Source organism: Heptranchias perlo, chromosome 7 (assembly GCF_035084215.1).
Source record: "Heptranchias perlo isolate sHepPer1 chromosome 7, sHepPer1.hap1, whole genome shotgun sequence".
NCBI lineage: Eukaryota > Metazoa > Chordata > Chondrichthyes > Hexanchiformes > Hexanchidae > Heptranchias > Heptranchias perlo.
Genome location: NC_090331.1, coordinates 68,278,244 through 68,293,335, shown reverse-complemented (window position 1 = coordinate 68,293,335; position 15,092 = coordinate 68,278,244). Strand labels below are relative to the sequence as shown.

General features: G+C 40.4%; 1 protein-coding gene and 1 non-coding gene across 2 annotated transcripts in view; both read left to right on the top strand.

The window, feature by feature from the left end:
- The first annotated feature begins 2,554 nt into the window (after window positions 1–2,554).
- Window positions 2,555–15,092, top strand: part of LOC137323338 (protein boule-like) — a 91,535-nt gene continuing 78,997 nt past the window's right edge. The window contains exons 1-2 of the mRNA XM_067986821.1: window positions 2,555–2,699; window positions 2,814–2,905. Of these exons, the coding sequence (XP_067842922.1) occupies window positions 2,571–2,699; window positions 2,814–2,905 (221 nt within the window). The 5' untranslated portion in view covers window positions 2,555–2,570. The remainder of the gene's footprint in view (window positions 2,700–2,813; window positions 2,906–15,092) is intronic.
- Window positions 10,877–10,953, top strand: trnag-ucc (transfer RNA glycine (anticodon UCC)). The gene has a single exon. It is a non-coding gene; the product is annotated as a tRNA-Gly (tRNA).

Below are 15,092 nucleotides of genomic sequence, written 5' to 3'. Positions count from 1 at the left end.
GATAAGATCATGGCTGATCTGTGATCTAACTCCATATACCTGCCTTTGGCCCATATCCCTTAATACCTTTGGTTGCCAAAAAGCTATCTCAGATTTAAATTTAGCAATTGAGCTAGTATCAATTGCCATTTGTGGAAGAGAGTTCCAAACGTCTACAACCCTTTGTGTGTAGAAATGTTTTCTAATCTCGCTCCTGAAAGGTCTGGCTCTAATTTTTAGACTGTGCCCCCTACTCCTAAAATCCCCAACCAGCGGAAATAGTTTCTCTCTACGCCCTATCTGTTCCCCTTAATATCTTATAAACTTCGATCAGATCATCCCTTAACCTTCGAAACTCTAGAGAATACAACCCCAATTTGTGTAATCTCTCCTCGTAACTTAACCCTTGAAGTCCGGGTATCATTCTAGTAAACCTACGCTGCACTCCCTCCAAGGCCAATACGTCCTTCTGAAGGTGCGGTGCCCAGAACTGCTCACAGTACTCCAGGTGCGGTCTAACCAGGGTTTTGTATAGCTGCAGCATAACTTCTGCCCCCTTGTACTCTAGTCCTCTAGATATAAAGGCCAACATTCCATTAGCCTTCTTGATTATTTTCTGCACCTGTTCATGACACTTCAATGATCTATGTACCTGAACCCCTAAGTCCCTTTGGACAGCCACTGTTTTTAACTTTTCACCATTTAGAAAGTACCCTGTTCTATCCTTTTTTGATCCAAAGTGGATGACCTCACATTTGTCTACATTGATTTCCATTTGCCACAGTTTTGCCCATTCACCTAATCTATCAATATCGCTTTGTAATTTTATGTTTTCATCTACACTGCTTACAATGCCACCAATCTTTGTGTCATCGGCAAACTTAGATATGAGACTTTCTATGCCTTCATCTAAGTCGTTAATAAATATTGTGAATAATTGAGGCCCCAAGACAGATCCCTGCGGGACTCCACTGGTCACATCCTGCCAATGTGAGTACCTTCCCAGTATCCCTACTCTCTGTCGCCTTTTGCTCAGCCAATTTCCTAACCAAGTCCGTACTTTTCCCTCGATTCCATGGGCTTCTATCTTAGCTAACAGTCTCTTATGTGGGACCTTATCAGATGCCTTCTGGAAGTCCATATAAATAACATCCATTGACATTCCCCTGTCCACTACTTTAGTCACCTCTTCAAAAAATTCAATCAGGTTTGTCAGGCACGACCTACCTTTCACAAATCCATGCTGGCTCTCTCTCTAATGAACTGAAAATTCTCGAGGTGTTCAGTCACCCTATCCTTAACTGTTCAGACTAATAAAGTAAATTGCAATATACCAATTTCTTAGAATTTTGCTACATTATTTTAGGGATAGAAGGGATTTCTGACTTTTATCATCTTTGAGGCTTTACCTGTAGTTAATGATTTTCTTCAAGAAATTTTAATTAATTGGGTGAAGTCCATTAATCAAGCAAATTGCAGATTGTGGAAAGAATAGGACAAATATACTATCTCCTTCTGTACTTGTTTTCCAAGGTTTCTCTGTGGTCCTAACGCATATAATATACTGGATGAGGCTAGGAGAAAGAAGGGTTGGCAGAAAAGGAGTTTCTTTTTAAAAAAAGATAACAGTTGAATAAAACTTTGTGTGTCTGTGCATATGATATTGGTAGTTTTGTAGTAACAATAATAAACTAGTAAAATGCCTGACTAGAGCTGATTTTTTTCAAAGTAAGCCCAGAAATTAGGATCAAAGGACATAAATTTTAATCAATGAAAAGTAAATGTAAAATAGATATATATCAAAAACGAGTGAAATATTTAGAATAACCTGCTGGCGTGATTAGTAGAGACAAGCACACAGGGATCGTCAAAATGCAGTTTAATGTGAAGGAAGAGTAGGCTACTAGAGGATGAGCTTTGATGGACCTCATGGCCTTTTCTTGTTAATGTTTCTTATGTTCCTAAAAGGGGGGAAAAGATTAAGTAGAAACCAGAGAAACTTAAAAAATAAGTACATTTTTGCTGCTGTTTTTATGATAATTAATGAAGTGGGGAAATACACTTTGGACTGGAGGGATGCATGCTCAGTTCCCTGTTTTTCTAACTTTCTAATTTAAGCTCGGTCACCATGAAAAGGTGCCTCTAGCGACCTACTTGCTTTGTGGGGGAGAGGGCAGATTTGAAAGACAGCATTTGTAACCCTGCATCTATTAGGAGTTTACAAAGGTAAATTAACAAATACATTGGACTATCTTGAGGACCTGCACAAGGTATATGATCTGGTGAGACCTGTGTGGAAGAAGGAAAATAGTAGGGTTGCATAGCCTCTATAAAATATTTATCACCTTGAGTTTGATGGTAGTTTTTGAAATAGCCTTTAAAATTTGGATTTGAAAACAGCTTAATTCCACCCTCTTCCAAACTCCTATTATAAAACTCATGAAAATAAAAGCCTTGCGAGTGACTATATATTTGCAGTACTTTGTTCCAGGAACTGATTACATCAATTATGGCATGAGTTATAGTTTTGGTGAGTTGATGGTTTAAAAAATCCTTTTCTTTTACAGCAGCAAAATTCTAATCTGCCACAAATGGATTCTTCATCTCCATCTCCAAACCCAGTTTCCCCAGTGCCACTGAACAATAACAATCCAACCAGTGCCCCAAGATTTGGAACAGTCATTCCCAATCGGATTTTTGTAGGAGGAATCGATTTTAAAGTTAGTTTCTTATGCATTCTAATACAATAGTTGTAATATATTTTCACTAAACAGAGAAGTTTGTAGATTCAAGGCTATTTGTGTTTCAGGCAGCTTTATATGTTTTTTTCGTAGACAAATGAAAATGATCTAAGAAAATTTTTTGCTCAGTATGGAACAGTTAAAGAAGTCAAAATAGTAAATGACAGAGCTGGAGTTTCTAAAGGGTGAGTATAAAAAAACTTTGAATAAAAAAGCAATTTAATCACCTCAGAAATGGTGTGAGGAAGGGCTAATGGGAGAGATGCTTCTTTGTTTGATTGTTATGCACCTGAGAAGTCAGAAATTTACATGGGATTGAAAACTTTGATTAAAGTTCTCAGCAATCCTACCAAATATTTTTAGGAGTCTGCACAATTGATGGGAAATATATATACTGAATTTTTCCAGTTGTCAATAGATTAAATTATTAGAGGGCTTCTAGTCCTTCCTTGTTAAAATATTAAAGATCTAAGCTTAAAACACCCAGCATCCTAGACTTCATATGTTAAATAAACCTCAGGTGCTCACTACCTCATGCAGTTTGTGTGAGTTTGTCTGGCTGATCATCCTCAGTGATGCTTATTTCTGTGTCACACTTGTACAGGACATGACAAATTCCTGAGGTTTCGTGTTCAAGAAAAGAGTACCAACACGAAGTATTCTTGAGTAAGATTTCAGAAAAGCACATTTTAAACCTAAGAGAATGGCTTTAAGGAAGATTAAATGGAAACTAGAACTGGGAAATATTTTGTTATAGTTACTTTAGGATGTGGAAACGACATCCATAATTACAAGACAAATGTACATGATTAAAATTATAGTGACTAAATAATGAGGTCTAAAAAGAGATTAAAGCTAAAGAGAATTTAAAACGGCATAAGAAAATAGAGTAATAAGGAATGGGAATCATACAATAGTCAGTTTGTGACCATAACTAAAATGAGTGTCAGATGGTGGAAGAGGGCAAGAAAAAGGCAGATTGAAGAAGTAACGAAAGAAATGTTTTAATTGAAACAGTTTGACAGAATCATAATGGTTGGATTAATCCTTTAAATAATAACAGGTAAGAAAAGAATTGGATAGAACTTTGTATGTATTTGTCTGGGATTGGTAATTTTGTAGTGGCATCTACATAACAAACTAATAAAACACTTGAAAGCAGCGGATCTTTGTGTTACCTTTAAAAGCATATTGAACTTAAAAGTAGGATCAGAAGACAGTGAAAAATAAATTGAGATACTTGAAGTAAACCAGGAATAACTTCTTTCCTCATAGACCGATAAATGTTTAGACCAATTTGCTAGGTGGGGTAGTAGAGAAAAAAATTAGGGATGTTCAAAATATAGTTTGATGTTATGATGGGAGAGTTTGGACTCAAGGGGTGAGCTTCAATGGGCTGTCGGCCTTTTATGTTTTTTAAAAGTTAAGTTGGGTTGGAATTTTATGAGGTTTGGGAAATGGTAGATATGTGAAATGAATTCTTCAGATTTGTCTACATTAGACAATGCCAAACCCACTCATTTTGGTTCAGAAATTTTACATATGTAGAGGTCAGTAAATCATGTTTTATGAAGAAGTTCAAAATAATAGGATCAATTATTTGGTGTGTTGACTATTACTGGCTAGTTAAAGGAAAAGGTAAATGTAGGAGACTCCTTTTTATTCTAATTCTCATTTTATACTGGAAATGGCATACTTACAAAAATTTTGATTGATTCTTTTAAACACATTTCATTTTCTCTTTATCTGCTGTGAGGTACACAAAGTTGTGTCTTCCTGCTTGCCAGGTCACTCTGACATCACAGATGATTGATGTCCTGAAGTGGCTCCATTAGAAACAATGGGGTATGAATCAGACTGGCCTAAGAACTATTCTGGAGGGCCTCCAGGAAATGACACTACCATCCAGCTACTTTGCATCCCTAGCCAGTAGTGTAGTGTCTGAGGGTCTCTTGGCTTCTGGGTTGATCTGAATTTGCAGCTTTGTTGTTTTTAACGGATGTTAGTGGCATAACTGGAGTCTGGGAGAGTGATGCTACCTTGTGTGCCTCCAGCAGGCAACAAAACTTTCCATTTGTTCACAAAAAAGTTAATCAGGTAAAGCATAGGTGAGTACTTTGAATAAAAATAGTGCCTTTAGAATGATCTTCACTTTTTAATACAAAGATAACATTCCAATTTAGGCATAGAGTCCATCAGTCTCACGGACCACTGAGTGAACGTACTGCTAAAAATCATACTAGAAAGAAGCTGATTTGAGAATTCTCACGGTACATTTTGGTTTTAGAAGTGGGAAAGAAATGTGCAAAAGAATATTTGGTTTAGGAATGAGTGCTAATAAGCAGTAGAAGAGAAAAGTATATTTATACATAATAGATTGAGAAAGTGTTTGACAAGGTGAAGCAATGAAGATTAATGGATGTCCTGCAAAAATTTGGAACTGATGAGAAAACATAAGGATTATTAGAAATCTTTGCTAAGAAAGGAAGTATTAATAGAGTTTAATAGGGCTGAATTTCCTCTGCTATGCACTCGGGGAGCACTCAGTTCCTGGCTTCAAAGCAGATGAAAAAGATGAGGAGACCCTTGATGACTCAAGTAGAGCAGGTGCAAGCATATGGCTGCTCTGCAACTAAGGTGGGAGGGACCTAATGGTACCTCCCACCTCATTTCCTACAGGTATGCTGTATTGTGCACCCAAATGCAGGATGTTAGGCCTTTCGCTCAGTCCCGCTTAGATTGGATGATCTGGGGCAGGCAGCAAGACCATGAAGGACCCTAAAAGGTAAATGACTTTTTCCCCAGGTTCCCTATCAATTTTCGGCGCTGCAGGCCTACTGATTGTCACTTTTGGACAGCAGTCTGTACCGCTCTTAGGCCTGCATAAGTGGCTAGATTTCTGCCTCCAATTCTGGCTGCAGGCCCCTACCAAGGGGTGGGCCTGTATCTGAAGAATCTTGTCCTGCACTGATGGCCTGAACACAGAAATACAGGTGGGTTCAGGTCATGTCAGGCAGAGTGCACTTCGGACACGCTTCCTCTGTCTAATACCTACTCGGGGGTAGCAGTAGAATTGGCCCCAATAAGTTAACAAAATGGTAAAAGATCAGAAGAAAAGTGAAACAAAAGTGTTACATTACTCAATGTTGTCAACATACATACTTTTGAATTTATTGTGAGAGTCCATTTGCATGCTTAAAAGTGAATTCAAGGCCAATGAAAAATTGATAAAACAACCAAAGGTACACCAATAATACAGCACTGATTGCAGATACAAACATGACATTATAAGAGATACTTAAGGAAGCAAATCAAACAAGTTTTATATATATATATATATCTTGAAACTAAATGGTAAGAAGACAAAATTAAAGGTAATGTTAAAGAAGACATCCCAGAAATTGACCTTCGAGTATGCTAGTCAAACAAGATTGAATGGCCAAAGTAATAGAAGTTAAACAAGATAGCGATTGACACAAAAGTGAAGGATTTCTGTGCCACTGTTGATACGATGCAGAATGTTTAAATGTTATGTGTAGTCAACAGCATTATATGGACATGAAAATTGAATTTTTGAATGCTGAGGAAGACTGAAGGGAGCCAATTTTCCATTGTTTTGCGACCAAGTAACACTTATTTCCCAGGACCATCATAGAGGAAAAGGGGGTGGAGACCCGTGACACTGGGTTTCGAGTCCCTCTGTGCTGCACATGTATTTCTGGTGGGGGGATGGTGCTCACACCTCAAAAGCTACAAAGCATTATCGTAACATGGTAATGAAGTGCGAATGATATCACCATGCCTCCTGCCTCATTTTCTTGGGCCTCTCTTTGGCACATGCCCAAGCCTAGGCCCCTACAGTTAGTGGGCCTTACCGCTTACCTTACCTCCTCAGGCAGCCAAGTCCTGGGGGCAGCAATAAGATGAGTCCCCTTTTTTGTTTAACAGCCAACAGGACTGGCATCAGCCAGAAGGTCTACTAAGTGTGGGTTCTTCTGAAAGTAGTCAGGAGGCCCAGAAGCAGCTGGATATTACTGCTGCTATAGGCTTCTCAGGCCTGCAGCAACTGTAGACTTTTCTCCTTCGCTTCTTGGTACAGGCCCCTTTTAAGGGGCATTCCTGTGCTCAGAAAACATCATGCTGGAGAAATTACCTAAATACGGTCAGACTCGGGTCAGGTCAGGCAGAGTGGGGGAGGAAAATGGAATCCGAAGGTGTTTGAGTTATGGTTCTACAAGAAGGCTAAACATTAATTGTATTTTTAAAAAATGATTTAAGAGGATCTTTGAACTAGTACAAGAAATGAGAAGTGATCAGATTAATTTTGGTAAGAACAACAACATAATCTGGGCATGTTATTTTGTAGCCGATTTGTGTATTCATGGGACCATGGCTCAAAGTTGCTCGTAATTCAGAACCAATTGTGATATAATTGACAGCACATACAGGCCACAAGAATGGTTGGTGTGGGGGGAGAGAACAAAAATCAGATTTACTGGTAATGATTTGATTTTTGCTTCATACCCTGGAAAAAAAATGTTCCTTTTAATTCACAAAACGTTTTGGGAAAATATTATGTAAATAATTAAGCCTTGTGTAGGTCCTAGGCATGACACCTAGGATGTCATGCCCTGGCAGGGAACCTCATGTCACCTCCCTCACCTATGCCTGAGCACAAAGTCAGAAAATTATCCCTTAATTGTGTGCTTGATCATTCAGTTTGGCTCAGCTAACCACAGTCTGTTAGTTAAGTATGTTGAAATGCTCAAATTTGTAGCTATCGCTGGACATCTGGGAAAATATATTAAGTATTGTTTTCTAATTTTCCCCCATGATTTTTTTTATTTCCCTGTGATTTTGTGGATATTGGTATTATATTACTATGTTTGTTTGCGCTTTTTCCCCCCATATTTTATCCTGCTTGAAATTAGGTCCCAACATGCATGTGTGGCATCAGGCCCCACCCAGGTGACCTCCAACCCTGGTAACTTAGCATTAATTAACAAATATTTTTACTTTGGTCCTAAGTCTTGTTACTGTGCAAGCCTTCCCACTGTATTTTTAATACGCCCAATTTTTTGCGCTTCCAAACAGAGTGGTCTTGTGTGCATAGGGTTGAGCCCTTCCTAGCGACTGGACACTTCATGGGTTGCAATATTTCTGTTTTCTTTCAGGTTTTGTTGGGCAATTTTTTTTTACTGGTGTTACAGTAATCTGTGTGTTACATAGGATAACACTTCTGTATTTATAAAACAAAGTATCTTCTGATTCACTTGTAATGGTGCCATGGGAGATCACCTAGTTTTATTTAAGGAGGCCTTGACTTTTGGTACCCCCAAGAAGCACATCTCCACTTCAACATCAGCAGTACACTGAAGTTCAAAATGTTTGCATTGGTTAAGCCACTTTCCACGCTGGTTCAGAAGTCCATTTTTTGCTTGATAAACAGTTGATGTAAATCTCAGCACGAGCAAATAATGCAGTCAGGGTAATTCTGTGCCTAAGTTCCTGTACTGATTAAATAGAATTTCTATTCATTCATAGTCAATGGATGGAAAATCTAGCCTTGGATTGATCTTTTGAGGAATTTTTTTTAACTAACACCACTCCTGCAAGTATTGTGAAAAGTGATCAAGGACTTTTCTCACATAAGCTATTTTAAAGATGTCTTTTGAGTCTATATTCTTAGCCATGTAGAACTTTGCTTCAAATAAGGCATGGTTTTTACATGTTGTTACAGCACAAGACATTTGAGCATCCATTGGTGCTGAGTGATGTACCTGGACAGTTGTTGGCAGCTTTCGGAGTAGACTGAATAGTAACATTTGGATACTAAAGAGTCATTGAAATTATCAAACAAGAAGAGGCCATTCTGCCCATTGTGCCTGTTTTGAGAAGGAATATCTCTGAAAAGTAAAGATCCACCACTCCACCATCATTCTACAATCCACGTGACATCCTAACTGGAGCCATATATCCTGCAGGATCAGAAGAATTTTTAGGAACAGGAAAACGTCTTTAGGACCTGCAAGCCTATCTCCTTTTCAGAGTTTAATCACACCTATTCACCATATTCCTCAATCCTTTTTGTTTCTAGAAACACATTAAAAGGGGTGATTGCACAATTCGGCACTGCCAGCAGGGAGCAATGCTCACGGGACCTACGTTTTGGAAAATCATGTGTTGCACTTCCTGGGAGTGCTGGATTGTGCAATTATCACTTAATTGACTCAAAGCCAATATGCTATCATTGAACCAGTGAAATGTGTAGCACAAAAGGGAGACCATTTGGCCCAATGTTTTCTGGAGCTATCCAAACTAATCCCGCTGTCTCTTCATAGTCATGCATATTCCTTTGTTTGAAATGTTTACCCACTTTTTTTCTAAAAGGTGCAATGGCCTTTGCCTCAAGTTCTCTCAATGGAAAAGCATTCCTTGCTGTAACAATTCTCTTCATAAATAAATCTCTTCTTAACTCCTCTAGTTTTAAATTGATGATCCCATGTCACTGATACCCCAACTGGAAGAAATAGTCTTTCCTTATTTACCCTAATGAAATGTTTCACATTGTTAAAAACTTCTACTAAATGTCCTTAGCATTCTCTGTGCCGTTGGAAATAGTCACAGCTTTACTGGCCTTTCTGAGTAAATTATTTCACAAACTTACCTTATGGTTTAAAAAAAAAAGTTCTATTTTGTTTTGCTTTACTCCTAATTTCCCTAGTAAAAAGAATTCAAGGCACTGGGCAACTGGAGTAAACAATTATATTTCCACAGCCAGAAGTGCAGAGTGGATGATCCATCTCGGCCTCCTCCCGATATCCCCACCATCACAGAAGCCAGTCTTCAGCCAATTCAATTCATTCCACTTGATATCAAGAAATGGCTGAGTGCACTGGATACAGCAAAGGCTATGGGCCCCGACAATATCCTGGCTGTAGTGCTGAAGACGAGTGCTCCAGAACTAGCTGCGCCTCTAGCCAAACTGTTCCAGTACAGCTATAACACTGGCATCTACCCGACAATGGAAAATTGCCCAGGTATGTTCTGTCCACAAAAAGCAGGACAAATCTAATCTGGCCAATTACCACCCCATCAGTCTACTCTCAATCATCAGCAAAGTGATGAACAGTGCTATCAAGTAGCACTTACTCAACAATAACCTGCTGACCGATGCTCAGTTTGGGTTCCACCAGGACCATTCAGCTCCAGACCTTATTACAGCCTTGGTCCAAACATGGACGAAAGAGCTGAATTCCAGAGGTGAGGTGAGAGTGACTGCCCTTGACATCAAGGCAGCATTTGACCGAGTGTGGCACAAGGAGCCCCGAAGTTAATGGGAATCAGGGGGAGAACTCTCCAGTGGCTGGAGTCACATCTAGCACAAAGGAAAATGGTAGTGATTGCTGGAGGCCAATCATCTCAGCCCCAGGACATTGCTGCAGGAGTTCCTCAGGGCAGTGTCTGTGGCCCAACCATCTTCAGCTGGTTCATCAATGACCTTCCCTCCATCATAAGGTCAGAAATGGGGATGTTCGCTGATGATTGCACAGTGTTCAGTTCCATTCGCAACCCCTCATATAAAGAAGCAGTCCATGCCCGCATGCAGCAAGACCTGGACAACATCCAGGCTTGGGCTGATAAATGGCAAGTAACATTCATGCTAGACAAGTGCCAGGCAATGACCATCTCCAACAAGAGAGAGTCTAACCACCTCCCCTTGACATTCAACGGCATTACCATCGCTGAATCCCCCACCATCAACATTCTGGGGGTCACCATTGACCAGAAACTGAACTGGACCAGCCATATAAATACTGTGGCTACAAGAGCAGGTCAGAGGCTGGGTATTCTGCGGCGAGTGACTCACCTCCTGACTCCCCAAAGCCTTTCCACCATCTACAAGGCACAAGTTAGGAGTGTAATGGAATACTCTCCACTTGCCTGGATGAGTGCAGCTCCAACAACACTCAAGCAACTCGACTCCATCCAGGACAAAGCAGCCCGCCTGATTGGCACCCATCCACCACCCTAAACATTCACTCCCTTCACCACCGGATCACCGTGGCTGCAGTGTGTACCATCCACTGGATGCACTGCAGCAACTCGCCAAGGCTTCTTTGACAACACCTCCCAAACCTGTGACCTCTACCACCTAGATGGTGGTATAGTGGTGAGCATAGCTGCCTTCCAAGCAGTTGACCCGGGTTCGATTCCCGGCCATCGCAATTAATTGTTCTTATTAATTTACTTTCTTCAGAAACTCGGAGTTTGCAAACGAATTTGATGCAGTTCAGTTGGATATTGTTTCCAAAATAATATTATCGTAAAATGTTTTACAAGGGAACATAGATTCAAGGTAAAAGGCGGGAGGTTTAGAGGGGATTTGAGAAAGAACTTTTTCACCCAGAGGGTGGTTGGAGTCTGGAACTCACTGCCTGAAAGGGTTGTGGAGGCAGGAACCCTCACAACATTCAAGAAGCATTTGGATGAGCACTTGAAATGCCATAGCATACAAGGCTACGGACCAAATGCTGGAATATGGGATTAGAGTAGACAGGGCTGATGGCCGGCGCGGACATGATGGGCCGAAGGGCCTCTATCCGTGCTGTATAACTCTATGACTCTACGACTCTAGAAGGACAAGGGCAGCAGGTACATGGGAACAACGCCACCTGCATGTTCCCCTCCAAGTCACACACTATCCCGACTTGGAAATATATTGCCGTTCTTTCATCGTCGCTGGGTCAAAATCCTGGAACTCCCTACCTAACAGCACTGTGGGAGAACCATCACCACGTGGACTGCAGTGGTTCAAGAAGGTAGCTCACCACCATATTCTCAAGGGCAATTAGGGATGGGTAATAAATGCTGGCCTTGTCAGCGACGCCCACATCCCTTGAATGAATTTAAAAAAAGCTCTATAAATGAGGCTGGCATCCTATCCTATCTGGTCCATTGGGCCAAATTTATACGTAAAATTTTGCACAATGCTATCCTTTGATAATGCTAGCATCTGTCTCCATTTGGATGATTCTTAAGGTATGTGAGATAATGCTATATCTCCTGCATGGAAGTGGGTTGGGAAATTCAGAGATGCTCATACTAAGATGCTTTTGACTTTAGAAATATAACCAAAGCACTGCATAATTTCAACATGTTTTGGACCTCATTTTGATGAAAATATTAAAGATGGTAACACTATAACATTTGGTTTAAGATATATCTTAGAACACAGGATAATGCCTATGGACCTCAAGGCCACATACTTTCATGCTAGGATTTGAGGCTGCAGAAATTACTTCGGTTGATAGTAGTGGAAATTCATTACCATTCTAATCAGTTTCACATCATTTGGTAGAGTGCTCACAAAGTGCCATTCCATATATATAGCACCTACACCATGATCTGTAATTCGGATGATTGGCTGGCGAGCCCTTGCACTCAAGAAACTACGTGGACGGCACTTAAGAGAAATTTTCAGCAAGACAGGATTTCCTCCAAAACAGAAAAGTTGCAGTTACAGCCAAAGCTGCTGAATTCCATAGGGGCATAATCATTGCTAAAATTAGATATTTTGAGAACTCTGCAGCTTGAATCCTCCCACCTGCTGTCATAAGAGTCACATCATTCAGCCTCAATGCTATAAGCAGATCCAAAGCAGGTATTTTATGGTACCTGATAGAAGACTGTTCATGAGACCCTGTAGAACTAAACCTGCTGGATGCATTGTTGCCTGAAACGCTCATTTGAAGATTTTGCGATAAACGTAAAAGCTGAAAATGCTTTAAAATGGTGGTCTTTGGAGACAACATCCATAAAATTACAACGTGACATTTCAGCATATGGGCATCTAGCACATTTATTTGAAATTTCTTTGCACTATTTTAGCAGGTAACCTATCTATGGTGAACGGTTTAATGCTCCAACCCATGTTCCCATTCAAATAGTTGAGAGGAATTTCATGAAGCATTTGTATATTAGTACCAGATGACATAATTTCAGGCACTGAATGCCAGCATGGCACCCATCTTCTTAGCCTTTTGACCAGCATCTTCCCCACAGATGTACCCATCCAAAGGCGTGTGGGTTTACCGGTACTTATCAATGAATCTTTAACTCATTAATCTCTATGAGCATATGGACTGAAGCCTCCAATTCTTCTATCCTCTCTTTCATCTCTTAATTAGCAAGAAACATTCCTAACAATAGTCCTTTCTAAATACTTAGTTGCGATAGTTGTCTAAATATTGCAATAAACAAACCATTGCTCTTATTTCCATTTCCTTTTGTTTAAGCCTAATGCCGGTCATATTTACATAAACCAGTAAACCTACTTGACAGTTTTTTCTATTGAGGTTTTATAAACTATTACGCTGAAGTATTTTTGAGAATTTTTTGCTGCCATACCTGGCTCAGCTAGTTCTTTTGCACTTCAGAGGCACAAGGGAAAACAGATACTGATCCAAAGAAGGAAAGATGAGGCGGGTTACCAAAAGTTTGGTCAACGAGGTGGATTTTTAGTAAGGTCTTGAAAGGAGGGGCTTAGAAAGGAATTCCAGAGTGGGGCCTAGGTAGCTCAAAGCACACCCGCCAACAGTGGGGTGAAGGGTGGGAGAAAGTACAGTAGGCTGGAGTGAGGAATGAAGAGTTTGGGAAGGAGGAATTGCAGAGCTGGTAACAGTTACAGAAGTAGGGGAGGGCGAGAACATGATGGGAATTAAACATGAGGATTTAAGGCATTGGTGAATCAGGAGCCAACAGATGTTGGTGAGAACGGGTGATTGGTGAGTGGGACTTGGTGCAGGATAGGATACAGGCAGCAAAGCTCTGGAGTTTGTGGAAGATGGGAAGCCAGCCAGGAGGGGATTGGAGTAATTGAGGCTAGAGGCGACAGAGCCGCGAATGAGGGCGTCAGGAGCAGATGGGCTTAGGTATTGGTGAAGGCAGATAATGTTACTGAGGTGGAACTAGACAGTCTTTGCGATGGGGAGGATATAGAGTTGAATGGGACGTCGAGGTTGTAATCATGTTTGATATATTTTTCTGGTGAGTTGGATAGAGTCGGTGGAAAGGGTACAGAGTTTGTGTTGGAGGCTGAAGACAAAGGCTTCGTTATTCCCAATGTTTCGATGGAGGAAATTAGTGCTCGTCCAAGGGTGGATGTTGGACAAGCAATCTGATAGCACAGAGGCAATTGAAGGATCAAGAGAGATGGTAGACAGGTAGAACTGGGTGTCAAGCATACATGTGGAAGCTGAACCCATTTTTATGGATGATATTGCCACAGGACAGCGTGTGGTTGAGAAGGGGCCAAAGGATGGATCCGAATGGTACAGGGGCAGAAGCCATTAATAAGGATGCTATGGCTTCAATCGGATAAGTAAGAATGTAACCATGCAAGAGTAATCCCACCCAGCTGGATAATGGAGGAGAGGTGTTGGAGGAAGATGGTGTGATTGTCGAAGGCTGCAGAGAGGTTGAGAACGACAACAAAGTATAATGCACCACAGTCACAGAGAATGTCGTAAATGACTTTGGCCAGTGCCAAAATTGATGTTATTTTGGCTGCTACAGAAGGTTTCACTCCTAATTTTGTTAAAATCTTGATTGCTTTGATGAATTATCAATGGCCTTTGATCGCCAAATGCTTTTGACAGTGCCCATTACCATGCATTTTTGTAAGTAAGTCAGAATCATTTGGTGCATCACCAAAGCTATATTCATGGATATTTGATTTTCTATTAACTCAAGAGTTCCCTGTATCTCTGTCCTTTCTCTATTCCTCCTTTATATCATTGAACTCCTCTGCTCATTTTCCAACCTCATCCACTCTTCTGTTGATGATTCCGCTCTACATTTATCACTTTCCTGCAGATTGCATATCCATGAATGCTCACAACCTCCAGTCCTCTAAAGTGCAGTAGCTTACCATTACATCTTGATCTTTTCCATTTACTTAGTGAAGCGATGAAAATTGTTAATGTTTTTCATAAATCTAGCCAACTGCTAGATTTTTGGTCTTGGTCTTCATCTATTGACATTTTTGATCTCAAGTAGAACTTCCACATCTCAATTGCTGAAGTTGCCCTCCAAGAAGTGTATTTTCCTCTATTGTGCCAAATGTTTCTTCTCTCAACAAAACACTTTGTTATGCCCAAGTCTGCTCAAACACTTGAATACTGCTGATTTATCTGAAGAAGCTCTTCTTGTGATTCTTTTACTATTCTGGACTTGATGCAGGAAAAAGCTTTTTGTCTGATAGGCAATCTGTTTCTAACATCTTTTCTTTTGCAGTCTTCCTTGCCTTTCTTCTTCTGTTCCTTTTTGGTTCTAAATACAATGTTCTTCACCCTTTTCCTCCACCCTACT